Below are 27605 nucleotides of genomic sequence, written 5' to 3' on the forward strand. Positions count from 1 at the left end.
AAGCTCACCAAGAAATAAAGCAAGCCAGGGGTTGACTCTGCTTACCAAACTCCATTTACGCTCCCCTGCAGTGTTTGCTAATTTGTGCTACCAGATCATGCATAATTGTTCAGTCATTTTGTCTTGCAGGGACTTCCATCAGTGATTAGAAAAAGAAGAAGGCATGAACTGATTCAGATCAGGAACAGCGGATCCATATTTGAAGTGCCATAGATTGAGCATGGCGCATTAACAAACATGAATAAATAATGTTGTATCCGTTTCAATCTATAAACATATGTTAAATGGTAGATTGAAATCAATTGGAAGGTAGAAAAATCAAGTCATATAAAAATAGACATACTGTGTCACACAGTGTGAAAAAGACCCGTAACTATAGTAACTCTCGTTAAAGAAGATGATCAATCTAGCTTTGCGCCAGCAAAAGAAAATATAGTGACATTCACCTGAATTATATTCCTTTGAATATGGGTCAAGATGTATTATGTGAATATTGACATTATCAGAACTGTTGTGAAAAGTTTGTATTTAACCCCCAAATGCCAGGCTCCCGCTCTTAAACACGCAGTTGCAAAACTGCAAATTTGCAAAAAAGGTTGCTGCAGACATAATGCAGACAATACAATAGAAAATGTATGGTGGGCAAAGATGTGTCTTATCTTTATACCTTTAGGATAGGAATGGGCCACTCCGGCCCCCCAGCTGTGCTTTATCTACAAATTCTATAATCCCTCATGCCTCTGGGAGTCATGTCTGTGGCTGTCAGAGTCTTGCAATGCCTCATGGGATTTGTACTTCCACAACAGCAGGAGGGACGGAGTTGCCCACCCCTGCTTTAGGGAGTAACATGCATGGACTAACACTCATTTATCTGAACACTTTTTAAATATAACCAGAATCTAATGAGTCAAATGTTTTGCAAATATTCATTAAGAACTCCAAAACAAATTGTGCTTTCATAATTTTGTTTAGATTCATTAAACACTGGGAATGCACGGTACCCCTTTAACGATGTGAAGTGATGACCCTAGTGCCAATCTTGCTGTTGAACTTCACGAGACCCTTCCTCTCCACTGGCCATATATAATGAACCACGTGTTGAGACTTATCATTGTTGATGGCGTTAAAAGTAATTCTGCTGGTTGGTTTTCCATTGCTATATGTGTTGTTGCTTATATGTTCGAGCCTATACATGATGTATTAATCCATGTAGACCTCACGCAAGGTTGGTACTACAATACGTGTATAGTACGTTTCTGTGATGTTTTCGAACGTGTACTGTTGTTTTTTTATGATGTGAAAATCAATAAAACGTATTTGAATAAAAACGTGCAGCGCCCTTGCTGTGCCATTAGTTGTATTGGCACCTAAATGCGGCTGGTAAAACAAGCGTTTTTACTGGCGCACAAACGCACGGCAAGAAAAAACACGGAGCGCTCACAGCTGCAAATTCTGCATGAGCTACTTTTCTGTGACTGATACACGTGTGGCAACCCATCGAATGAAAAAAAAAGCGTACAAAAAGCGCACACATCACTGGGTGTGAACAGGGCTTAAAGCTAACAGATGTTTCCATCCATGCTAAACAGCATGGGTGAAGGAATCTCCCCCACAGGGCTATTGTATCCTGGCAGCCGGTGGCAGCTGCTGTCAGAGTACTCAAACAGTGACTACCGCTTATTGGCCAACCATTTTTTACCCGGCTCCTTCCACAAAAGTTCACTAAATGCTTGGCTTTTGTTGAGCCTGGTGGTGCTGGCAGGGCCACACACAGCTTGAATTTCAGCTGAGAAAATTGAGCGGTGTGTGGCCAGCTTTAAGGTGCCCATACACCTTACGATTATCGGACGATTTTCGTATGCGATCGACTTTTCGTCCGATAATCGTACGTGTGCATTGCAGTGTCCGACCGACATTACTGTACAATCGTACGACTTTTGACGGTCAAGCATGTTTGAAAACTTTGCTAGATCGTACGATTGTCGTAAGGTTGCTGGCGTTTCCGTCCGTCAAAAGTCGTACGGTCTACACTGCGCTTGCGCTAACGAAAATACGGCAAATCAATTACCGCATTTCGTCCAGGTGCTTTGCGTTAATTACGGCTAAATTAATCTTGCGATCATCGGGGCAGGATGGGGCTGCCGTACGAAAATCGTACGACTATTCGATCATCGGACGAAAAGTTTCGTCCGATAATCGTAAGGTGTATGGGCACCTTAAGAGAGAATTTCCCCTTCATTTACGAGATTTCCCCTAACTTTCTGTTGCATTTCTGTGCCGGGAAATGAAGGGAAATGTCCTCAATGCTACAAAGACAGCAAACTTTTTTTAAAAGGGTTTTAACCCTTCCCTACTCTATCCAAACATGCACCTTAACAGGTGTCCGAATATTACTTCAAGCGTTTCCAGTGGATCAGAGAGCCGATACTGTATACAGCTGAATACCTCAGATAATCAGATCAAGACTTTATTAGTAAGCCCGCCAAGCTTTGATGAGTGTCATGGAAGTACCTTGTATTTATGGATTCATTGTAACTAAAATGACTGTACATAAATAATGAAAACGTAGGGGGGTAAAAACATTTGGGCCTTATTCACAGTTGCAATCATCTGCTGGTGGGAGGCACTGTACAATACAATAACAGCTACCACCACCTGCAGCTGTTCGCAGGCCGTTCGCATGTTATTGCACATGCTGCGGTTACCTGAGGATGACCACGCCTGAACATTTGCGATCCAGCTCCATACACAAGTGCCTAAGCTTTCAAGTAACAATAAAACCAAAACTGTTATAGTTTCCTTTTAAGTGCAAAGGAAAATGGTCTGTATATGTAACGAAAACAACGTTATCGCTTACCAAAGTCTCTATTTTGGGGGCTAATCTCAATTTCAGATGTGAAAAGGCTTTTCAAAATAGGTTTTATTTTTAAAAGGATGAGAGCTATGGAATACACCAAACGTATCACGCAGCTCATCAATGTGCTGTATAGTCATTCAAGTCATTTCAAAACAGAAGTTCCAGCAATGGTAATGAAAATGGTAACTACTGACGTTTCTCACCATCATAATCTGAAGCACTGTGCTGGGAGAGAGGTTTGCAATAGATCAGTCCACCAAATGTAACAGTTGTGACCGGTACCTATCCCTGATTATTTCAAATGGTGACATTTTTCTCATCATGAATATTATTTCCAGCAAGTCACAGTAGAAGTGTAGATGAAATCCACATATACAAACTTGCTAAAGTGCTATGCAAGAAACAATAGCTCCCCCTAGTGGCAATGAGAAGGTTCTACAAGTTGTGGAATTTATATGATTACTGTAACAGGAGTTCAGAGTAAGAGAAGGTTCATTTACAAAGTATTACTGGGGTTTTTTTTCACCCAACATTGCAATTTCAGATAAAGCTGAGCTCCGGGTAGATTAAAATCATCACTTCATGCAAATATATGCTCATTAACAATGATTAGTCCTGGATTAATACCAAATGGGTTGGGGCTGCACTGGCTGTTTTTTCCAGGGCAGTCCCAATGCAAGACACAGCAATTTGCCTTCTCACAGATGGGCTCAGTTCACACTGCTGAAAAAAAAAGTCCTACATGTAGTACCTTTTTCAGCTGCTGTGGGCTGTGACGTGGTACAACAGCATCGCACTGTGTTCTTCTCACAGAACTTAATGAAATATCACTCATGACATTTCAATAAAGTTCTCACACAAAGAGCGGCTGTGCATTGTAGTGCAGCTGCTGTGACAGCAGTCTAAGTGTATTTTTTAAAAGTACCCGAATATGACTTGCTACCTCATGTAGAGCAGACTGGGAGATAAAGAAGCAAAACAAAGAGCAAATAAATGGTACTGCAGTGCTCATATGCTGACAAGGTACATGCTGATAGGAGGAGAGGGCAGCGTGGCATATAGATGAGCTTATCAGATGCAGTTTCTACTTCACTGTTCAATCACAGGCTGGGTTGGGACAAGACTTGTTTTTCTTTACTTCAGTAATCCAGGTCTCCAGGCTGGCTTCACTGCAGGGATATGTGCATTTTAAACTGGATGGATAGTAACGCAACATTGGGAATGTTTTGTATTAGAAAACAACCACAGTATGAATAGAAATGCATTAGCACGCTGCATAGAAGGACCCTTGTTCTCAGTGTTGAAGCAGTGTTCTCTCTATAGAGGTCCAGCACACCCCCTTCTAAGGCAGCTTTGCAATCAGGAAAAACTCTAGCTCTGACTTAGCAGGGTGGAGATGGAACCTCAGCAGAGAGACCACTGCTTCCACACAGAGAGTAAGGGTTCTTATCTACAACATGCTGGTAGAGGACAGGAATTTCTATGGAGATTGCTTTTGAAAGAAATCTAAATACATGACTTGACTTGAAGCTTTAGTTATAATATTCCAAAATATTTGCATCTTATGGCAGCCTTACCTGTGAAAGCACTCTCCTCCAGCCATGTGACAGTCATGATTTACCTTGTCTCTCCATCACCACAGATGGCATCATCGCCTGGTCTACTTCTCGGTTTGGGACCTCTATCAATTGTGATTAGATGGATGTAACCCCTGCAAATGCACATGGGAGATGCTTAATTCTAGCACCCAGGGCATGCTGGGATTGTACACTGAGCTGTGCGTGGCTCAATGTACAATTCCAAGAACATTGCTGGCAGGTAGAAGAGGAGCTTTCATTGCAGAAAAGACATATGCAATAAAAGCATACCTGCCAGCAATTTGTAAAGGCCTCACGTGTATATTAACATACAAGGTGTCACCCAAGCATTGAGATCTTAAGCCTTTTGATAGGACACACAGTGTGCACATCTAGTTTACAAATGCTCTCATGTATTAAGCGGGGCAATGGGCCCTGCATTGGACATGTGGATATCAGTGGGCCTCCTATCGCCAAAGCAGTAGGGGCAGGAGGCTGCAGGTACCAGTCTTGTGCCCAGTACACTTGACAATTGGCATGCCTTAAAAATAACTGTTTTGGGAGACATTAAATTGGTGGGTAAAGTTCCTCTTTTAGGCCTCATTCACACTGTAATCGGACGGCATGTACAGCTCTGCTGCGTGCACGGGCGGGTGAGCAGGGGGGCGTAGAGCTGCAAAGTCCCATGGAGAAGGACGGGGGCTGCGTACTAATCCCATGCAGCACCTGTCCTTCCCGGGAGCTGCCCGATACGGCTCTGCATGCAGCACGGAGCTGTATGTGCCGGCTGATTACAGTGTGAATGAGGGCTAAGGAGGAGGCTGGGGAGTTATGTTTACCATAATGAATCCTGATTGTACTGTGCTGGCAGATTTTCCTTACCATTTTGGGATCCATCTGGAGCATTACAAGTGACACATCATCTGGAGTGAAAGCTACTTAAATTAAATCAAGGATACAACAATATTCGATACTTTTCAGTATCCGACCTATCCACTACCGGCCGCCTGCCACCCGTGAGGGGTAACTATAATTCATTTTGCCACCATATTTATTAATTCATATGAAGCCGTTGCAGGGAAATCTCTATTATTTTTATGTTTTAAATGTTTGTTATTTATATGTTTATACTTTTTCTAATTCAATTAAAATTATATTGACAATATTTAGTTGTTACTAATTATTAATTCAGACCGCTCCTTTATGGGATTTCCTTGCTGCTAGAGGGAACCTATTATACAAAACTGTTAATGGAAGCTGTGAATACTGTTTGATGTTTTGAGTTTTTGAGCGGTAAAAGCGTTTAAAGTGTTCCCTATGGGAAATTTGGGGTATTAAAGTTTTTTGCGGCTTCACAGGCAAACGCAATTTAAAGGCTTGACATGTTTGGTATCTATTTACCGGGCGTGATCCCGTCTTTCATATTTTACCAAAAAATTGGGTATTATATTATGTTTCTGTGCACTACATTTTGATTTAGTTTATGTTATGCTAAAAATACCGGTTTGATAAACATATACGCGCAAATACTGTGTGACAAAAAAACTGCAACTAGCATTTTTTTTATTCTACAGGGCCTCTGCTTTCAGAAAATATATAATTGTTTGGGGGTTTGAAGCTGTTTTCTAGTCAAAAATGTATATTTTATCATGTATGTGCAAATAGTAAGAAAATGCCCCGGACATCAAGTGGTTAAGGACATTCGACCAGAAGAGAAAATAGCCACAAGAGCATTCGATTGCACCCCATTCTCAGCAGGCTGGATCATTCACACGGAATGAATGTACATCCAGCTTTGCTGGATGTGGATGAATATCTAGGAGATGAGAAATAATGAATCATTTTGTATATGTGACTGTTGATCTTCTGGGTACCAGTGAAAGGGCCTAGTGCACCCACCGTGGAAGCTGTGTGCCTTTGGCTACTGAGCCCTGTGAGAGTGCACATTCTGCATTGTACCTGCAGAGGGCGCTAATAATGGCTTGACTGACCACCGTGGATGCTGAGCCTTGGCTGTTAGAATGTATGTACCAGCAGAGGGCGCTGTATACAACACACCAACGCGTCAGATGTTCCTGTTCTGTTATTTACGAAGCAATTTGACATGTGCCACTCGCCAGCTCCTAGCTTATGGTAAAGTAAAACCCATACAGTGAGCGTTCGGTGCATGACGATTGTTGTCGGTCTTCGGGAAAATGGCCGCAGGCTCAGACACTCAAGCACGTTTCTTGTGGGCGCGAAGTGTCTTGCATGGAAGCAGCTTTCCTCTTTATTTACCCCGCACCGTGTTCAATAGCAATAACCAGGCATTAGAACAAACAGGGAATATAACATACAGGTGTCGCCCCCATTACCAGTGCTACCTGAAGCTTCTATGCCAGAGCAACACACACCAAGCTGGCACACAGAACACTACAAACACACAGCCAGCTTGTGAGCCGTGACTCCCCCTCCTCGTTCTTATGAGGCAAGGGAGGGGCGCTGTGGGTTCTCAGCCAATCACATTGATGGAGAGTGCTTAGGGTGTCACTTGTACCCGGGCGGCACACTGCCTACTCTGGATTTCCGGAAGAGCTGTAGGTGGCACGGCGGCTAGCACAGCCCTTTGACTAATTGCAGGTGGGAGTTTCTGCATGGCTAAGCCCCTTGCTTGATGCGCAGTGTTAGAGAGCAGGAAATGCATTATGTTATGGGATGTTTAGAAACAGGGAGAGGAGAGAGGGGTTCTGGGAAGGGGTAAAGATAACTTCTGCTTATATATCAGTTGGACACATGGTAGGGCAAGCATCAATATATTCAGAATGGGAGAAATCCTGGCAATAGAAACCTGGAAGTGATTTATATGACTTTAAAAGAGTGGTCCACCTTTGTGGCCATGTTTCAGGTTACAGCCATACCCAGATAGCAAACAATTGAGCTGCAAGTTTGAAAACGATTTGCTAAACTATAGCTAGACTTGCCAAGCTTCACAATTTTGTTGCAGAATTACAGCAAGTCTGCATTGCAAGTCTCCAGACCAACGTGCTTTGCAAAAGTGCTGTACACTTGCAGAGCTCTTGCTAAGACCTGCAGGGCTCTTGCTGTAGACTTGCCAAGCAAATTTGCTACAAATTCAAAAACTGTCAACTAGAACTTGTGCTGCAAGTGTTCTGCAAGTCTACAACTTGCCAGGAATGTGTGCAGCAAGTTAACAAGAATTACAATTTACCCTGCCACAAGTTTGTGACAAGTTATCCTTGCTATCTGGGTATTTAGGCTTCATTCACATGTGTTCTGGGATCCCTGCGGCAAGAACTTACATATTCTTATGGCAGGAATCCCAGGTGTTCCCGTTCACATGCAGCTACTGTATCTATTTTAGTTAAAGTGACAGGAAACTCGGGAATTAAATCGTAAAATGCATTTAGGTTCCTTAACATCAATGTATCTTTATTTGTGTATCACTCAGCTATAGATCCTCAAATCATCTCTGAATTGGTGCCGACACTGTCCTTCCTTCTGGAGGGTGGCTACCTTTGTTCCCCATGGTCCCTGTGTGTTATAAAGTAGTCACTGCTCCAAGCTCACTTTCATGATGGACTACAATCTCAATACAACTTAGACTTCAATCTCACGTTTGTTTTTTATCACAGGAGTGAGCTTGGAGTGGTGGCTACTTTACAACACAACACAGGGAACATAGGGAATAAAAGTAGCCACCCTCCAGAAGGAAGGACAGTGTCCGCATGAATTCAGAGATGATTTGAGAATCTACAGCCGAGTGATACACAAATAAGATACATTTATGTTAATAGTTATGGTACTTGAATCTATTTTTAAGATTTAACTCCTGAGTTTAGTGTCACTTTAATTACAGGGTGACATTGGCTGCTGTTACTCTGTGTCGGTGTCAGTTGTGGCGCTAAAATGGGAAACCTGCATCTCTGATTTGTGCTAAGTTCTGCTTTCAGACCAGTACTGTTTTTTTTGTAAATGCAGCCGACTACAACTTGTCACTGAGCAGCCGCCTGCTCCTTCTCTATAAGCAGCCACACGGTTCTTTGCTTACACTTGACGGGTGACTGAAAAACAGTATAAACAAAGCAGTGTTTGGCTACCTACAGAGGAGTAGTCCACTGGTTGCGTATCAAAAAAGAAGCACTGGCCTAAAAGCAAAGCTTAGCATAGATGGGGGGTGCACACTGCATGTTGACATTGCATTTGACACTTTCAGGCATTGGAGCACATTTTTGAGCCTTTCTCTTCAGCTTCAGAGGGGTTGAGGTCCACAGTCTGCTGGGCTTCTATGATGTCATAAACAAGATGGTGGCACCCAGCAGTGTTTCCAAAGAGCTTTGCCCCACGTGAAAAGAGGAGTCTTGAGGGCAATAGCAGATGACAGTAATAAAGCATCAAATTAAACAAAACCTTTGGGGACAGGGACTCTTTAGAATTACCCACAGTTCATCTGGCAGAGTTGAGAGCCAGAGCCAAACTGAAAAAAATTTGTAAGAAAAATAGTTGTTTATCCCTGACATTCAAGGATCATTATGCGTTATATTACAGCATTAGATAATATATATATATAGAGAGAGAGAGAGAGAGAGAGATAGTTAGATATATCTATAGATATATTTGTATACCTGTGCAGGATTAATTTTTTTGACTCTGACATGCATTTTGCATTTTCCAGCAATGGCTTCTTCCACAGCTTTGGTTTATGATGAAGAAATGACAAGCTATAAGCTGCTTTGGGACAAGTAAGTAAAATAATCATACAACAGCTATGAATAGGATGTAAAACTTTAAAAACATCGTAAAAATAAGATTTATAATGTAAAGTGTAAGTATAGATAACTGCATAAGCAAGTGCTGCCTAATCATTTTGTTAAAACAGAACTAAACACGTGAGAGCAAAAAAAAAAATAGCTAGATGGTAGAGACAAAATCTCTTGTGCCAAAAAATCTCCCTTTTATCTTTTAGCATTTTTTATTTGTATGTACACAGGTGCAGTGTAAACGCCTTGCTCATTCCCAGCATCTGTAAATTGGCAAAAATGGAGCCGGGGATGATGTAACTCCTGTGCGTGTTCACAGGAGTTGCATCATCAGTGGCCGAAGAAGAGTAAGGTGGGACCTGAAAGAAGTGGCAGAAAAGACAGTGCTGGAGGAGTGCATTCTATTAGTTAAAGCCCATTTTCACCCTTGCAGAGGTATTTTTTTAAAACATGCTAGTAATGTATACCAAGTGTACATGAAGCAGGCATATGCATTTAATGTATATGAACACAGAAACTTAGATTTTTTGTTAGCTTTCCTCTTCATAGCTGCATGAAAATGACCGCTGTACTGTGCCAGCAATGTGTGTATATCTACCCCCCTCAGGAGTTAAATAGTAAAAATGTATTCAAGTACCTTAAATTATAACAGAAATGTAACTTACTTGTGCATCACTCGGCTGTAGATCCTCAAATCATCTCTGAATTGGTGCTGGCACTGTCCTTCCTTCTGGAAGATGGCTACTTTTGTTCCCCATTGTCCCTGTGTGTGTTGTAAAGTAGTCACCGCTCCAAGCTCACTCCCGTCATGGATTACGACAAGCACATACAAATAATACGAACAGCGCTCTCTGATTGGGCCAAGGGAATAGGGTGCTGTAGCTCTACCTCGCCTGCAGCCCTAGGAGACAGGAGGAGTGCCTGCACTTGTGGAACCAAAAAACAAACGTGAGGGCGCAAGGCTAGAGGGACTATGAAGCTGATTGAAACAAAGTGAGGGAAGCAAGAGGAGATTGATCACTTACATTTAAGTGGGTCTCGGAACAGGATGAATGTGGAACAGTGAAGGAAATCGTGGAGTCCAGCGTAGTGCAATCAGTGAAGGTTGGTGTGTTGCCTTGGGTAGCTCATCACAGGAAAATGAGAAGAGAGGGGTGGACAGGGGTGCAGGTGATGGCACAAACAGTGTGTCCGTGTCCCCGCTGAAGCAATGTGAAGTGCCAGTGATGTGAGGACTGACGTCAGGCTGGGCTGCAGCTGCGGGTGGAGGAACTCGGGCTGTGAGATGGACGTGTCTGGGCCAGTGTACGTGCCATGGTGATGATGCAGGATGGAGAATCGGGCGGGATGGTGGTAAGGTGAGGAAGGATCAGGTTGGTAAGGTAGTGGGTGAAAGCTCGGGAGCAACGCGTTTCGAGGATGTTACCTCTTTGTCAAGCTCATTAGTGAGCATGAGTGGCCCAGACACGTCCATCTCACAGCCCGAGTTCCTCCACCCGCAGCTGCAGCCCAGCCTGACGTCAGTCCTCACATCACTGGCACTTCACATTGCTTCAGCGGGGACACGGGGACACTGTGTGCCATCACCTGCACCCCTGTCCACCCCTCTCTTCTCATTTTCCTGTGATGAGCTACCCAAGGCAACACACCAACCTTCACTGATTGCACTACGCTGGACTCCACGATTTCCTTCACTGTTCCACATCCATCCGGTTCCGAGACCCACTTAAATGTTAGTGATCCATCTCCTCTTGCTTCCCTCACTTTGTTTCAATCAGCTTCATAGTCCCTCTAGCCTTGCGCCCTCACGTTTGTTTTTTGGTCCCGTCATGGATTACAATCCTAATACTAATTAGTAAACTAAACATGAGTTTGTAGTCGATCACAGGAGTGAGCTTGGAAAGGTGACTACTTTACGACACACACAGGGACCATGGGTAAAAAAAAAGTAGCCACCCTCCAGAAGGAAGGACAGCGTCAGCATGAATTCAGATATGATTTAAGGATTTACAGCCGAGTGATACACAAATAAGGTCAAGTATTGTTAATAGTTAAGGGACTTAAATGTATGTTTAAGATTTAATTTAAATATAATTCCTAATACCTTAAACCTCCGCTGACCAAAGCTGTTCTCTATTGCTTTGCTTCAGGCAGCTTTAGTCACATTATGTGTACAAGACGGCTTCGTTCCTCCCTACCACAGAATACCAGAACAAGAAATAATTGCACACCACTAACTCTCTGATCTTCTAGATTGAGTATGCATATATTATTCCATCAGCACTGTTTGGAGTACAGGAACCTCAACAATCGGCAGCGTGCAACTTATTATAAGGTTGTTGATGTGTTAGAATGTACTGTAATCTCTTTCATTTGTTTCCAGTGCAGAGTGTGCTATTGAGAACCCAGAAAGAATATCCATATCTTACAAGAGTCTACAGCATTATGGACTTGTAGAGAGATGTCTACAGTTACCAGTCAGGGAGGCTACAGAGGAAGAGATAACAATAATTCACAGGTGCATCCGTGGATAAAGATTCTATGTGTTTGCATGTCACTACTTATGATCCCTCTGGATGTAAATGATGGACTCCTGTTAGATATTACTGTGTAATTTTCTGTACCACAAAAAGTAGATATAAAAGAAGATTGTGGAAAAGAGAGCACACGGGAGGACTAGCCACCCTGCAGAAGGGGGACAAAACATTTTGTAACTGGTATTGTCAGAACCTCCGTGTATCTTAATTAGACCGATGTAGATTAGTCAGTGAGACAATTCTATAATTAAAGACATATAGTGCTTTTTATATATATTTATATCTATCTATAGATATATTTTTGTTTCTTGAAAGTGAAAAAAAACATTAAATGGTATTAAGAATATGAAATATGGCATATTTTATATTTAACATTTTTAGCTGGTGGAGCTCTCAGCTTTCCCAGCCGCTATTATCTGTTTTGCTAGAAAAGACTGTTTAAATAGCTCAAGCTCAAATTTTCACAACTAAATGAGTCAGCACCTGCCTTTTTAGAGTGCTCCTAGAAAGTTCATTCAGAGAGAGACACAAACTGGGCAAGGCAAATAGTTTCTGATGTGCTCTCTAGAAACCCCATAATACTCTTTGAATCATCATAAGTTGTTATTTGTAAAATAAAATGGTAATATAAAAATATATATAAAATTTGACCCCAAAAAAGGAGCCCAAACCATTAAAGTTTTACTTTTAAATCAGCTCTATTACTTCTCTAAAATAATACAGGCAGCTGTGCGTTGTAATAGAAGAAGCTGAATACTTGCTTGTTCTCCACTGGGGGTCATGGTCCCTGTCCGCTCATGCATCCTATAGTAACATAGAAGCCAGCAGAAAAAAAACACAGATGGGTATACGTTATCCACTATTTCAGATTGTGACTTGCGTACACATTCCTGCATTTGTGCATGCTGTAATTTTGTTAAAGGAGAACTATGGGGTTAAGGCTTTTCCCCATAGTAAGAACTCCGGTATGTGTTTGGTCACCTCCCGATCTACTGAGCCGACCTGTGACAGTCTCATTGTCACAGGTCGGCTAGAACTATGAGGTGAGTGAAAAGCACTCACCTCATAGTTCTCCTTTAACATTAGGGATGCACCGATATATCGGCCACCTAAACATATCGTCCGAAAATGGCACTTTTGACATAATGCCGAAAGTGCCATTTTCGGGCCGATACAGCCGTGCATCCGTTCTTTCTCTCCTCCCCTCTGGGCGCCGCACTGCGTCCTAGCGGGTAGGAGAGAAACTGTGACAGGAGGCTGAGCACTGCAGGAGGAGAGCGCTGTGAGTGGCTGGCGTCTCTCCTCCCCGCACCGCTCAGCCTCCTGTCACAGATCAGAGGAGAGCGGTGTGTGGGCAGAGACAGCCAGCGCTGTCACCGCAGGCTCTGCTCCGCTCGCTCGGCCTCCTGTGACAGCATGTCAGGATGGAGAGCGGTACAAACACTCAGTGATCGCTGACTGTTTGTAGATAATTGAGGACAGAGTATGGTTACTATATCCTCAATTATGAATGAATGGGAAGTGATCTACATCACCTGTTCATTCATGATTGTGGATATAGTAAACACACTCCGTTCTCAAGTTATGAATGAACAGGTACACTCAGTATAGAGGATTTCTGTTCATTTATAACTGGGGCTGCAGAAAAGAGATTGAGGACTCTGTGTTCTCAATCTCTTTTTCTATTTTAAAAGGGAAATATCAGGGGTCTGTTTAGACCCTTAATATTTTCCCAAAGCCCCTAAAAGTAAAATATTCAATAAAAAAATAAAATATAAAAAACATTTTTTTTTTCGTTTTAGGTTTCGTAATTTTCATTTCGGTGCGCCTCTAGTTACAATTATTATGGATAGTGAACTTTTCTGGCTTATCAGCAAATTTCTATATTTGATTTTAGCCCAGAATACCTTGAGGTAGTGAAGAGCACACAGACCATGGATGTAGAAGAACTCAGGAAGACTTCAGAGAAGTATATTGCTGCATTCTTTCATCCGGTATGATCACAGTCTAATTTGAGAATATAAATTATACATTACTATTACATAAATGACTTATTATTCATACAGATTTTGTAACATTCATGGAGAGATGTGTACAAGTCTCATGAGATTACCAGAAAAATGATGTATTTGACATGATGGCATTGTGTGGGTGGGTGTAAGGAAATATTTTACAGCACGAAGCTGATTTTCTATTCTAAATTCTTAGCTGCCATGTTGGTGTGGGTACTTTTATATACCGGGCTGTAAATGTCATTAATGGTTTTTACTTCATGTGTTTTTTGTAGGTGTGCAGTCCTGTAAATTGATTGGATATTTGTCAAGTTAGACAACTCGAATTAATACTGGAATGTATACTAAAAATCTGTAGAAACACTTGTAAATGTAAAGAAGATGTAAACCCTAACTATCTGAGATTTTGTTTGCTAAACAACTATGTATGATAAACAATTACCATGTCTTTCATTCTCTGTTCAATCTCTGCACTGCTGGCTTTGTGTAGCCTCTTTGCAGCCACTTCATTCACTTCACTTACAGCCACTTACTTTTGTAATTGTATTAACATGTTAATGCTGAACTCTGAGCACATATAAAAGACACAAAGAACGCAGCTCTGTATTTATTTAATATTAAAAAGATAAATATATATATATATATATATATTAGAACAAGCATTGAAAGTACCTGAATCTGACCTGGTATCAGACAGACTAGAATATGAGAGGAAGAAGCAGTACAAGGAGCCAATCAGTTCATTTACTGACAAGAAGCATACTGATAGGTAGAGAAAACAGAGTGACCGAGAGATGAACTCATCACTGTGCTGCTTTTCCTTTCACTGCACATTAACAGACTGGGGTAGGCTCTGGTCAACCTAAGCTTAAAGCTAAAATCCAGCCACAAAGCAGCGACTATTTGCATGCTACTTCCTTACCTTGTCCAATTTATTGGCGGCTGCCTAGGTAGACGTTTTCTAGAAAGCAACGAACACCCCTGAGCGCCACCCACCCACAATGCCTAGAAATACACTGTATTCCCATTTTTTCAAAGGAATTGTATTTCCCTCCTGCTAAAAACATCAGATGCCAAGGCGCCGTTCAGTTTTCAAAAGCACCCTATGGCATTATAAGGCATAAAAAGCTAAATTAAAAAAAAGAATAGCTGGTTTTGTTATATCTTGCAAGAACATGAAATGAATATCTATAATTAATAAGATAAAACAAATACTAAATTCCTGCTAATTAAATAATCACTAATAACTTGTAATTCAGTGCAAAATATTAAGTTAGGGTGTGTAAATATTCTGCCCTTTTAGTATCTCTACTTTATCATTTACCTGTGTGCATGGACAAGCAGCTTCTTTGGAAAGATTAATGATCATTGTACAGAGGTTTTGTTCTTCCTGTCCCTTGCAGCAAAGTAAGAGTGACAAGAAGATAACTCTGTGCCTATATCTGTTCTGTATAGTGCATGCTTGGAATCCTGATCTGAGTATACTTCCTGTTTAAAGACTTTGATGTTTGTTTTAATGTTTACCACTGTAAATCTGAAGCAGTTGTCTAATAATTGTTCTTGAAAGTAATTGTATACATAAGATGGAATTTATTGCATTACTTTGGTGAAGAAACACTGACTCCTTTTTCTATAGAATTCGTACCGCTGTGCTAAGTTGTCTCTTGGTGGCACATTGCAGCTTGTTGATGCTGTGATGTCTGGCGATGTACGCAATGGATTGGCTCTTATTAGGTAATAAATGTTTGAAAGCAATGTCTGTGGTTAATACTAAAGTTTGAGGTTTGGTGCTAAGAAGTCACTGCAGAATGCAGCTATGGTATATTCTCATCCACCTTCCACAAGCTGGTTTTAGCACTTCTTTCAGTCTCCGCCAAAGTCTGCCATGATCAGTGATCTGAATAAAATATTCCAGGTTACTTTTATAGCCTTTAAGTGTAAAGCCAAACTCCTGGAAAAAAATGCACATGCTGCACTAGTAAATAATCATTGTAAAGCTGTATTTTTTATGTGACGAGTATGCGCATATGAGCTTGACACTGGGTGAGCATAACCGTCTGGCAAGCAGCATTATCAGAAGGGGGTCCACAATGGCAGCCCCTACAATTCTCTCATGGCAGGTTTACTTTAAATACCAAACAGCAAGACATCCAAGCCATTGTGTTTTTGTTGGTTACTTTATTTTATAGTCTTTTGTAACATATACTATTATTTTCTATGGTTGTTTTTATGTTGTAGTTTAAGAAGTGCAATGTTATGTGTTTTTCCAGACCTCCAGGACATCACAGTCAACCAAGTGAGAGTAATGGATTCTGTGTATTTAATAATGTTGCAGTAGCTGCTAAATATGCAAAAACCAAATACAACCTTCAAAGGTAACTATTATAAGTACAGTGTCTTATTATTTTTCTACATTTGATTATAAAAGGAGATGTAAATCTTTATAAAACCTATACTGTATATGCCTTAAGTGACAAATGATAAATCTGCCACTTATAGACGTTACTGTCCACCTACAACGCAGCAGGTTGATATGCCTGCATATCAATTCATAATCTTGTCACTCTTGAATTATTTGAAGCTGCAACACTGTTCCCACTTTTGCCATTGCTGGTGCATCTTGTTGCAAACAACTCTGCAGTGATTTCAACAGATTGTATGCACAGTACGTTGAAGGACCAGTGTTTTCTTTTATCCCTTATTTTTTTTTTTCTTTCTTTTTTTTTTTAAATGAATAAAAGATATGTATATAATACACTGTGCTTTTGTCATATCCAGTACCTTTTATTTTTTTGCAGCTCACTACAAAGCACATAAAACCTTGGATCTTTCATCTGTATTAGGGCCTTTTTCTCTTTCTTTTTAACTAAACATTTGTATTTATTTTGACATGTTGTAATCTCTTTAGGTACCAAGCCCATTTAATCCCAATCAGTCAGTAGTGGATTTTTTCAGAGTGGTCACGTTTATTTCCATCAATGCTTTACTTTATTTCATGTTGTTATTGAGACCTGACTTCATGGCTAAGCACTGCCAACTGACATTTGATTGTCAAATGAGACTACTTCATTGACCAGTAAAAGCACTGTCATTAGGGAAGGTGGGTGTTATTTATTGTTCAAGAGAGTGGTTCTACTGGCAAGTCTTTTTGGGTAATAGAGTGGCAATTGGTAGGGCTTAGCCATGAAGTTAGGGAAAGTCAGGCCTCAGTAGCAAAGTGAAAATAAATCACAAAGGGGTACTTTTAATAGTTTAAGATTGAGTCCCGATTTTACTTTAAAGGACAACTGTAACTTTTGTAGAAGTTGTCCTTTTAAGGCATGCAACCACCCCACCTAAGTGCATCCCACCTGATAGTTAGCTTCACCCTCGATCCAGTGATTTTGGATGTGTGGCTCCTGCCTGGAGCATCTCTACTGGGTCCACCTACGGCGTGGATGTTTTCTGAAGCAAGGCTGTACTGCTCTGGGCAGAACAACACAATGAAGATTGCTGGATAGAGGATGAACTTAAGTATTTCTCTAGGTGTGCTGCATTCCGTGATGTGGGGGGCAAGCCTTAAAGAACAATTTGTACCAAAGCTATATGATTGCTCACCTTTTATGCTGAAAAACATTCATATATTGGTGAATTTAGTTCGTGTTTGCGGTAAAAAAAAAAATGATTGCAATCATAAAAAAGTGGTGTTCCTTTGCTTTCTGTAATTCAAGCTGTAATAGTTGTATCAAAGTGACTTTGCAAAAACCATTTATAATTATGCATACTGTTATGCGACTTCTAAAACACATTTCTTTGTAATTATTATTTTAATATACAATTTTGTTACAGAATTTTGATTGTTGACTGGGATATTCACCATGGACAAGGGATCCAGAACATCTTTGAAGATGATCCAAGGTGCATGCTAAGTATTCGTATGTCATCCTAATTTCTACCATAAGATAAAATGTGTTAATTGCCTCAGAACTATGAAGAAAAGGGCTGTCCATACTTATAAGCAGCAGGCAATTAGCTTTATAAATATTGCATGCCAAAGGTGTAAATCCAACTCCATTATTTCACCTCTCACCCCTACATTTTTAAAATGTTCCTAATGAATGTGTAAATTCCAGACATCTTCTGGTCATTTACATCGCAAGTAGGATCCTCTTCTTACAGTTTCTTCTTTACTCCCGAGGTGGGTGTTTTCTAATTGCTGCAGAAAATGGTGCTAAAATCCTGACATAAAGCCCAGCGCAAACTGCTGGCGGTATATAAATTCTTTATAATAATAATAATAATGGCGTGAGCTTCATACTCTGCTTAAACTGTAATGATGATGAACCCCCATGGGTTGTGCCCATAACAGCCTGGACTTAAAGAAAGTGGATTGAATGACCAGAAGAGACCTAGGGCTGGAAGATGGATGGACAAGCACTGTGGAGAAGGCATTTTTATTTCAGCAGTTTTAGGGCAATTCAAAAAATATTTCCAAAAGCTGAAGTTGGGCTCAAAGTCTTTAATTATCTGTCCTGCTGCCTTCATGAAAGAATAGATAGGTCCATCAGCTGAGATGACATTTTGTCACCAGACATCCCAAACAGACTTTTTGGTAGTCTTTGCTGGCTGGTACACACCGGGCATTCTAGAAGTTGTGTTTTATTCAGTGTTTATGTTCATACTGATAATATGAATCCAGAGCACAACACACTGTGTGGGATGATTTATTGACCTATTGTGACTATACATCATTTACCCATTATACTCTGTACTATAGTGTCCTTTACTTTTCCTGGCATCGCTATGAACATGGATCATTCTGGCCAAATCTGCGCGAGTCGGATTACGATTTCATTGGTAAAGGCAAAGGAACAGGCTACAATATAAATCTTCCATGGAACCAGGTATGAAGTTCAGGGTCCTTTTATACTGCTTATCATAATCTAGAAATCTGCTTAAAAACAACATGTAATACAAACTAAAGTTCAGATTGTGCAATTACTACAATAGTATTCATGTCTTAAAGGTTCAGTCCAATGTGAGAAACCTCCTCTATATGTTTGTTTTAGGTACCCATTCACACAGCATACCTAAAAAAAATACTTACCTTTTCTAGCTGTTTCTTAGGTGCAGGATTATTCATAGGACTCTACAGGCAGCTTCTAGTAGTTAGAATAGATACCTGTGAGCTGATAAGGGACTGACTGATGGACAGTTTTTTTTTTAAAGTTCATTAACCTACAATGTCTTCCAAGTCTTTATCCCTTTGTGATAATGAAATCTGCCAGCGCAGTACAGACAGGGTTATTCATTTGAAAGAAACCTTCCCCCAACCCCTAAAGAGTAAGAACTAAGCAAGATTTTTCAGTTCCGGAGTTTGCAGAAACATGGAAAAAAGGTAAGCTGCATTTTTTACTTTTTTTTAAACTACCTGCCGGCCAGCCGTTGCGTATACACGGCCGGCCGGGAGCTTCTTAGATGTAACTGGGCGTGTATACACGTCCTGTTACATCCGCCCGCTCCGGCGCGGCACGCGGGAAATCCCCGCTATTTGAAAACAGGCAGCGATGCCCGTTAATATACAAGCGATCCGCCGGCTACAGAGCGGGCGCATCGCTTGTATGAGGCCCCCGAGACGTGCGCCCCCTCCGCGGCTCCCCCCTCCCTCCCGCTGTCAAGCTGGTCCCGGCCTCTGTCACAGGGGATCAGAGGGAGCTCGGTACACGAGCTCCCTCCGGTCCCCTCTCCGCTGTCAGAATGCGGAAGTGATGTATATTACATCACTTCCGCATTCTCGTGTCACTCTCCTGCTTCAGATGCTTGAGAGAAACTGATGAAGCATATCTCTGCTTCATCAGCTTCTTCAGGGGGGTCCTAGGTGACATTAGGGGTCTTGGAGACCCCTGATGTCTCCATAAAGAGTCACCTCTTTTGCTATCACATAAGGGGGTTTCTCACCCCCCTCTGTGATCGCAATAAAGTTAAGTGGAAAAAAAAATAGTAAAACAATTTTAAGTTTCCCCCCAAATTTTTTAAAAGTTACACAAAAAAGAATTAAAAAAAACAAAATTTTTTTTTAAAGTCCCCACCCCTACATACACGCATGTAAACATGCGTCAGGTGCGCATACCTGCGAAAATGACGATTGCGCCCATAACGCCACACATGTTACATATCGCCGCGAACGTCAGAATGAGAGCAATAGTTCTAGGGCTATCAATCACTGATAACACTAAACTGATGAGCGGTAAAAGCTTTTAAAGCGTCGCCTAGGGCCAATTTTGGGTATGCTAGTTTTTTGCGAGTGCGCGCAATTTTTAAGCTTGACATGTTTGGTGTCTATTTACCCGGCGTGACCCCGACTTTTATATTTTACCAAAAAAGTTGGTAATATTAGTTGTTTTATAACATAATGTTAAAAAAACTTTTTTTTTTCCAGTAATTTCTCCTGAATATAGTAAAAAATAAAACCTGCAGTGGTGATTAAATACCACCAAAAGAAAGCTCTATCTGTCCCCAAAAAATAGTATAAAACTCATTTCAGTACAGCGTAAATGTCAGTCAAAGTACTGCAGCGCTGAAAACACTGAAAAATGGCCTGGCCAGGAAGGGGGTCTAAACACCTGGTCTTCAAGCGGTTAATATATGCTATATGAATGGGAACATGTAGCAAATGTAAAGTTTTGTGTTTTTTCCCATTTGGCAATACACTTGAAGAGCAATTAAAATCGGTCAATTCTAGCTATTCACGGCTCCTTAATCTGAGAATTGCCTAATCCACTGCAGAGCCAGATGTCACCCATTTTTTTACAGGTACAGTGGCTAGGCTTGCTTTTGGCAGCCTTTGCTATGTAATTTTCTCTCACTTTGATGTGTAAACGAGATTATACTTTTCAAGGCAAGTTTGAATCTGACTGTAGCTGTGAAGATGTTCTGCTGAAATATCAAGCTATCTGTTCTCTAGCACAGTCTGTATCATTGAAATATACATTGTTACATTTTTGTTTTTCAGACTGGCATGAGTAATGGTGATTATATTGCAGCCTTCTTCCATGTGCTTCTTCCTTTAGCATTTGAGGTAAGTTTTATGAAGCTAATGACTCATTTTCCAGGGTCTAGTCATATTGGACTCCATCTTGATCTTAATTACAGAAAAACTCCAGGAAATAACAAAATTAACCTTTCCAGTGGGGTTGTAAAGCAAATATGTTGCGCTAGGTCTATGTGAACCAACTGCACACTAAAGTGTTAATAAACAAATCTGTGTGTAAAAATTACAACAATCCGTGTGAAAAAATTGATTCAAGTGGATTATTTACATATGACTAGAAGGTTCAACACACAAACATAATAAGAATAATAAAAATCAACACTGGAACCTTCAGAATTAGTGCCAGTGATCAACCTCATTGGTTTAGCATGTATATTTTAAACACGTGAACCTCTGGCCAGCGGTGTAGTAAAACAACACAGAAAACTAAAATTTAAATCGTGATATTAATTCAAGCTGTGAACAAACTTTGAAAAGGAAGGAGGGAAATGTCAGTTTCTTTGCTGTTATTATTTTAGAGTTTTGATTTATTTGCACGTTTTTTTTTTGTTTTTTTTTGAGTATTGGAGGGCCACCACAGAGCCCCTCCTTCCTTTTCAAAGTTTGCATATGACTAGAAGGTTCAACACACAAACATAATAAGAATAATAAAAATCAACACTGGAACCTTCAGAATTAGAAATCAATTTTTTCACACGGATTGTTGTAATTTTTACACACAGATTTGTTTATTAACACTTTAGTGTGCAGTTGGTTCACATAGACCTAGCGCAACATATTTGCTTTACATTTGTTCACCTATACACATTGTTGCGGCTGGTCCAATCAGGTAGTTAGGCACGCATTCCCAGCGCAGTGATTTCTGTGATATACTGTATTTCCAGTGGGGTTACCTCATCACTGCAAGGGTTAACTGCTCGTTTTGGTCTAGGGGCTGGATTAAAGAAGATACTTATCCTAGATCCTGCGTCGCATTCACCTGCATTTAGATGTAAGGACGCCAAGGGATATACCGCAACCAGAGCGAAGGAGGTAAGAGGTGAGCGCTCACTGCCACAGGACTGAGATTCAGATGCTTTATATTTTCTTTATTTTCGCCCCTAGACCAATACGAGCTTGCAGTACGGGGGTAGCACCACTGCAAGGCCTAATTTTGTTAATTCCTGGAGTTCCTCTTTAAAGGACAGTATTTACATTTTCATGTACAGTTTAAGAGGAGGGAGCTTTGAAAATCCTGTGCAGTACGGCAAAATATTATCAATAATCTTGTATTGTTTGTGTTTTCAGTTTAATCCTGACCTTGTCTTGGTATCAGCTGGCTATGATTCGGGGATCGGAGACCCAGAGGTATGTATTTGGTGGACAAAAATGATGCTTTAGAAGAACTATATTTTTAATGGGATTCTGTCGTGAACACAACAAGTGATAAGGCTCTGATGAAAGCAGGCAGCACTTAATCCAGTATTTGACTGCCTTTGTCAGAGCCCAACCACATAGGTATTTTGCTATATGACAAATTGCCATTATTTAATTGCATATTATTTATATTTATACGTGTGGAGATAGTTATCATTGCGTTACTGAATGAAGGTGGTGTATACTTCTGTATTTGCAGGGATGTATGCACGCAACCCCAGAGTGTTTTTCCCACCTCACTCATCTGCTGATGCACGTTGGCAATGGTAAACTGTGTGTTGTCCTTGAGGTAAATGGCTATCTATCTTTATAGTCAATATTACTAAGTTACTGATTTGATTTCCTATGTTTTTAAAACGCCCACATACTCCAAATTATGTATTTATGATTAAACTCTAAAGTGTATCTAAACCACAAAACAAAATCCAATATATTACCTGTTACCAGATTTGGTGGCTGCATTACTTTTCTTGTTTTCAGCTTCTACCTTTTATTTTTACTGGTTATTTCTGCCAGTCCATTCTTCCTTCTGTATCAGAGACAGAAACAAGAAACAAGATAGAACTACGAAACCCCGTCCTTCTAATGTCCATAACATAAAGGGACATGATTCTGCAGTTCTCAGAAATAATGTAGAACAATGTGACTGATAACGGTGTACAAAGGAGAGCCCTGGGGGCCCTTTCTGCAGGATCAACAAGTATTTTTTTGGAACTTATTAAACAGTTTTAACAAAAAACGTTCAATGGCATATTTAAAAGGACCAAAAGGGAGCAAATATGAAGATCATTGTTAGGGTTTACATACCCATTAAAATAAATCTGCCACCCATTTTAAAATGTAAAAGTCCAGCCTAATGTGAATTTGTCATTATAATAAAAGAAACTGTTGCTGCTATAAAGCGCAAGCATCTACATGCAACATTCTCCCAACCTCACCCTCTGCCCTTCCCAAATCCTAGGTGATTCTGAGAGACAAAGCTCCAACACGTTTGGGGGAGGCTTTGCCTGTCTGAATGACCCAGGATTCAGCCATGACGGTGGGCTTTTGAGGACTGTTGCAGGTACCTGTGGCAGCTTATGTTATAACACATTCTCTTCAAGAGTGGATGCCGCAGGATGCTTACAATAAACGTTTTATTAGGCAGAAAACCCTCTTCCTTGTGCCTCACTGAAACTAGTTTTAGAGCCTATTCACACCAGGGCGGTTGCAGATCAGCGCAGTTACCGTGCTGATCTCAAATGGGAGGTTTGGGGAATTTTTTATTGCGTTTCAGTGTTGAAACGCAATTGAAAACGCTCAAATCCGCACTGATCAGCAGGGTTCTATAGAAAGCTGTATGGAAATCGCACTGATCAGAGCTGCAAAAATAGTGCAGGGAGCAGTTCAGGCAGGGGGCGGTTCGGATCCTGCAGACCCACACGGTCGCATGAACGGTCCCCATAGCAATGTATGGGATCGTTCATGTCGGCGGATTTGTGCTGCTGAACTGCCCCGGTGTGAACGGGGTCTCACTTTGTTACTGATGTCTGACTTCATGGCTAGGCTCCAACAACTATTTTCAGGTCTGATGAAGGGGGTGTCGCTGCAGAAATGCGTTACCTTGTTTGCCATGCCAGCAGTAGGATGTTTGCTCTAGGCTGCATGTTCATGCTGTGACTGACATTGGACACTTTCACATCGCAGATGTTCCTCTGTTACTACAGGCTTGTTTACACTGGCTTTTAATCTCCACTTAATAAAGCTTTTTACACTAGAGAGGCGCACAATTTTTTATCTTTTCCGTGAACTATTATCACCCTGTCCAATAAGAGTTTTCCTACTGGCCACTGAGGCAGTCTCATTGGATAGTGGAATAGTGCTTGGCAGGACTTGGCCAATAAGTCTGGAAACGTTAGGGTCCAGAAACAAAATGTAAAACAGACGGGAGCACAGAAGAGGCTTTTCTTGCCGGTAAAGGAGACGGCAGGCACCTTGTGGTATCGGCTTTTCTGCAGGACTTTTACTTTCAAAAAAATAGAGTACATGAATTGCATGGGAACAGTCAGGTTCTGTGGCATTCTAAAAGGATGTCAGTCTAACAATGGGAGCATGCTGAGAGGAGGGGTTGCAGAGTGATGACCTCTTTAGTGTGCTGTATGGGGATTGGTCTATGGCTAAACTTTTTTGCTTCACTACAGTCAAGACTTGACTCTGGTGTAATGCTGAGGTTATAAGGGGTGCAAATGAAATATGATCATTTTTGTTTTGCTCAACAGATCATTATTATTAATGTTGTTATAATGAATTATTGTAATATTGTATACTTATGAACAAATTAAGTTTGCTTCCGTGCTTTGTACTGTCCATCGAGGCTGTTTTTGAAATATGACAGTTCAATTTGTTGAATTTTACATATAATAAAGTATCTATCTGGATTCTGGTTACAGGGTGGATATCATCTGAGATCCCTGGCAGAATCGGTCTCCATGACTGTAAAAACATTGCTTGGAGATCCTTTGCCGAGGTTATCTGGAGAAATGGCTCCATGTTTCAGGTATATTTATATATAAAAGGATTTCCGCCAATATGTTGTCACTGTTGGACAGTTTATGGGATTCTAATTCTGCTGGGATATATAGTCGGTACCACTGATAATTTAAATGTGTTGTATTTACCTTTGAAAATGTGTAGTTCTAAACCTGTTCAGCTTGCAACTGATGGTTACTATTTGATCCTAAATTTTAAATGTATAATTTCTGTCCTTTGCTTTCTTCTAAAGCAGCGACAGCCCTGAGAAAAGCTGGTCGACTGCCAGCAGCTTCAGAGAAGAACCCTTGAGTTCTGTGGGGAAGCAGAGGTCTCTTTGCAGAGATCGGACACTTTCCCTACTAAATCAGACCTAAAGCTCTGCAATTGGGAAAGCTCATGCTCCCTTCTGATTGGAAAGCACTGTACTCAGAAGGGGGCTTCCGACCTCTAAAAAGATCACAGCTTCCCCAAAGAGCAAGGTTCCCTTTCTGAAGCATGCTGACATGGGACCGGCTTTTCTAATTACACTGTTGATGATTTTTCTCAGTCGCCAGTCAGTGGACCCGGGAGAATGGATGCTACATCCGGAGGTGTTTCACCAGCTCTGCCTTCGCTGGGGGTTCCCGGAAGTGGATCTCCTGGCGTCTCGCCTCAATCGGCGGGTGGCTCGGTTCGTGGCCAGGATCCTTGGGCGGATGCGGTGGACGCCCTGGTGGCGCCGTGGGATTGCTACGGTCTGATTTACGCGTCCCTCCACTATATCTGTTGCCGCGTCTTCTTCGCAGGGTCGCGGTGAAAAGCGCCCCGGTCATCCTCGTGGCTCCGGATTGGCCGAGGAGGGCGTGGTACGCAGATGTGGTTCGGTTTGTGGCGGACGTCCCCTGGCGCCTGCCGCTCCGTCCAGATCTTCTATCTCAGGGTCCGGTGTTCCATCCGTCTTTACCGTCGTTGGCTTTGACGGCGTGGCTGTTGAGAGCCAGGTGTTGAGGGATCGTGGTCTCTCGGATGCGGTTATCTCTACGATGTTGCGGGCTCGCAAGCCTGTGTCACGACGGATTTACCATCGAACTTGGAAGGCTTATTTTGCCTGGTGTGAGTCGGTAGGATTTCCGCCTCGTTTGTTTTCAGTTGCCAGGATCCTCGCTTTTTTACAGCGGGGTGTGGATCAGGGTTTGGCCTTGAGTACGATCAAGGGCCAGATTTCGGCCTTGGCGGTCCTTTTTCAACGACCGATAGCTTCCAACGCTTTCGTTCGCACTTTTGTGCAGGGGGTTACACGTATCGTCCCCCCTGTTCGCTCCCCGTTGCCGCCATGGGATCTGAATCTGGTACTCTCAGTGTTGCAGGAATCTCCCTTTGAGCCTCTGCGTGACATTCCAATTCTGACTCTATCTCAAAAAGTGGCCTTTCTGGTGGCAGTCACCTCGATCCGCAGGGTCTCGGAATTGGCGGCCCTCTCTTGCTCGTCCCCGTTGCTGGTCCTGCATCGGGACAAGGTGGTTCTGCGGCCTCGACCGTCCTTCCTGCCGAAGGTAGTTTCGGCTTTCCATCTCAATGAGGACATTGTCCTGCCTTCCTTGTGTCCGAAGCCTGTCCACAGGAAGGAGAGGGCACTGCACTGTCTGGACGTGGTCCGCGCCATCCGGGTTTACCTGAGTGCTACGGCTGCGTTTCGGGAATCGGATTCCCTGTTTGTCATTGCAGATGGCCCCCGGAAGGGCAGGGCTGCCTCGTCGGCTACCATCTCTCGATGGATTCGCGACACAGTATCTCAGGCATATGCTATTAAGGGGCGTGAGCCTCCTTTTTCTGTTACGGCCCATTCTACAAGGGCTGTTGGGGCATCTTGGGCTTTCCGTCATGGTGCCTCCGTTTCTCAGGTTTGTAAGGCCGCAACTTGGTCTTCTGTTCACACCTTTGCCAAGTTTTATAAGGTGGATGTTTTGGCATCTGCGGATGCTGGTTTGGGGCGCAAAGTGTAGCAGGCGGCCGTTTGAGGGGAATTTTTTGTTTAAGTTGGGTTTGTTGTTTCTGTTGGCCCACCCCTCTTTTTTGGTACTGCTCTGTGATGTCCCTACAGTACATGATCTCCGATCTGTTCCCTGTGTCCTTCAATGAACGGGAGAGAAAATAGGATTTTGGTACTCACCGTAAAATCCTTTTCTCTCCGTTCATTGAAGGACACAGGGCCCGCCCCTCTATGTGGGTGTGTACTCCTTTACTACTTGTTACTAAACTGGAGACTTGTCAGCAAGTGGGGGGTTTGGCCACCGGCAGGGGCCGCCCCTAGGCTGTAATTGGTCTTTAGTTTTGTGCCTAGCGTCCTTCTCCTGCAGGTTGCGATATTACCCTACAGTACATGATCTCCGATCTGTTCCCTGTGTCCTTCAATGAACGGAGAGAAAAGGATTTTACGGTGAGTACCAAAATCCTATTTTTTGATATTTCAGTAAAAGTTTAAGGATGACATTGTTTGGGCTGGTGTGTCTTTTTTTGCTGGAACTGGAGCGCTGAATTTGGGTACAGTAATGACACAGGGCTTTGTCATAATAGAAATACATTTGGCAAGCCATGCTGTCATGTTCATTTTAATTATTTAAAAAAGAAATACATTTCCAGCAATTTTCCCTGATGCTATGTAAGCTAATTTCTGGGTCCCCCGTCCCCATCCCATACAACCACCCTTTAACCCATACCCCCTCTAACTAATTGGTGGGTTTAGTTAAAATGGTAGGCAATGGTAAGCCCAGATTTAAAGAAGGGACTCTTAGGCCTGAGCCCAGGGCTATAAGCTGCCTCTTGTTCCATTTACCTTATATGGTTTATTATATGATGACCTATTATTATATCGTTTTTCACATACAGTATGCCCATCATGTTTGACTTTGTAAAAAAAAAAAAAAAAGCA

The 27605-nt window shown here is 41.8% G+C and overlaps 1 protein-coding gene across 1 annotated transcript in view; it reads left to right on the forward strand.

Annotated features, from left to right (window-relative positions):
- The first annotated feature begins 7023 nt into the window (after positions 1-7023).
- The window catches only part of HDAC10 (histone deacetylase 10), a 36396-nt gene continuing 15814 nt past the window's right edge, over positions 7024-27605 (forward strand). Inside the window, exons 1-12 of the mRNA XM_018576720.1 lie at positions 7024-7053; positions 9107-9173; positions 11575-11709; positions 13626-13722; positions 15377-15474; positions 16011-16115; positions 17569-17637; positions 18497-18623; positions 20732-20797; positions 22058-22117; positions 22386-22475; positions 24616-24722. Coding sequence (XP_018432222.1) covers positions 9109-9173; positions 11575-11709; positions 13626-13722; positions 15377-15474; positions 16011-16115; positions 17569-17637; positions 18497-18623; positions 20732-20797; positions 22058-22117; positions 22386-22475; positions 24616-24722 — 1019 coding nt within the window. The 5' untranslated portion in view covers positions 7024-7053; positions 9107-9108. The remainder of the gene's footprint in view (positions 7054-9106; positions 9174-11574; positions 11710-13625; positions 13723-15376; positions 15475-16010; positions 16116-17568; positions 17638-18496; positions 18624-20731; positions 20798-22057; positions 22118-22385; positions 22476-24615; positions 24723-27605) is intronic.

This window comes from Nanorana parkeri, unplaced genomic scaffold (genome assembly GCF_000935625.1).
Source record: "Nanorana parkeri isolate BGI_ZX_2015 unplaced genomic scaffold, ASM93562v1 scaffold75, whole genome shotgun sequence".
In the NCBI taxonomy this organism is placed as follows: domain Eukaryota; kingdom Metazoa; phylum Chordata; class Amphibia; order Anura; family Dicroglossidae; genus Nanorana; species Nanorana parkeri.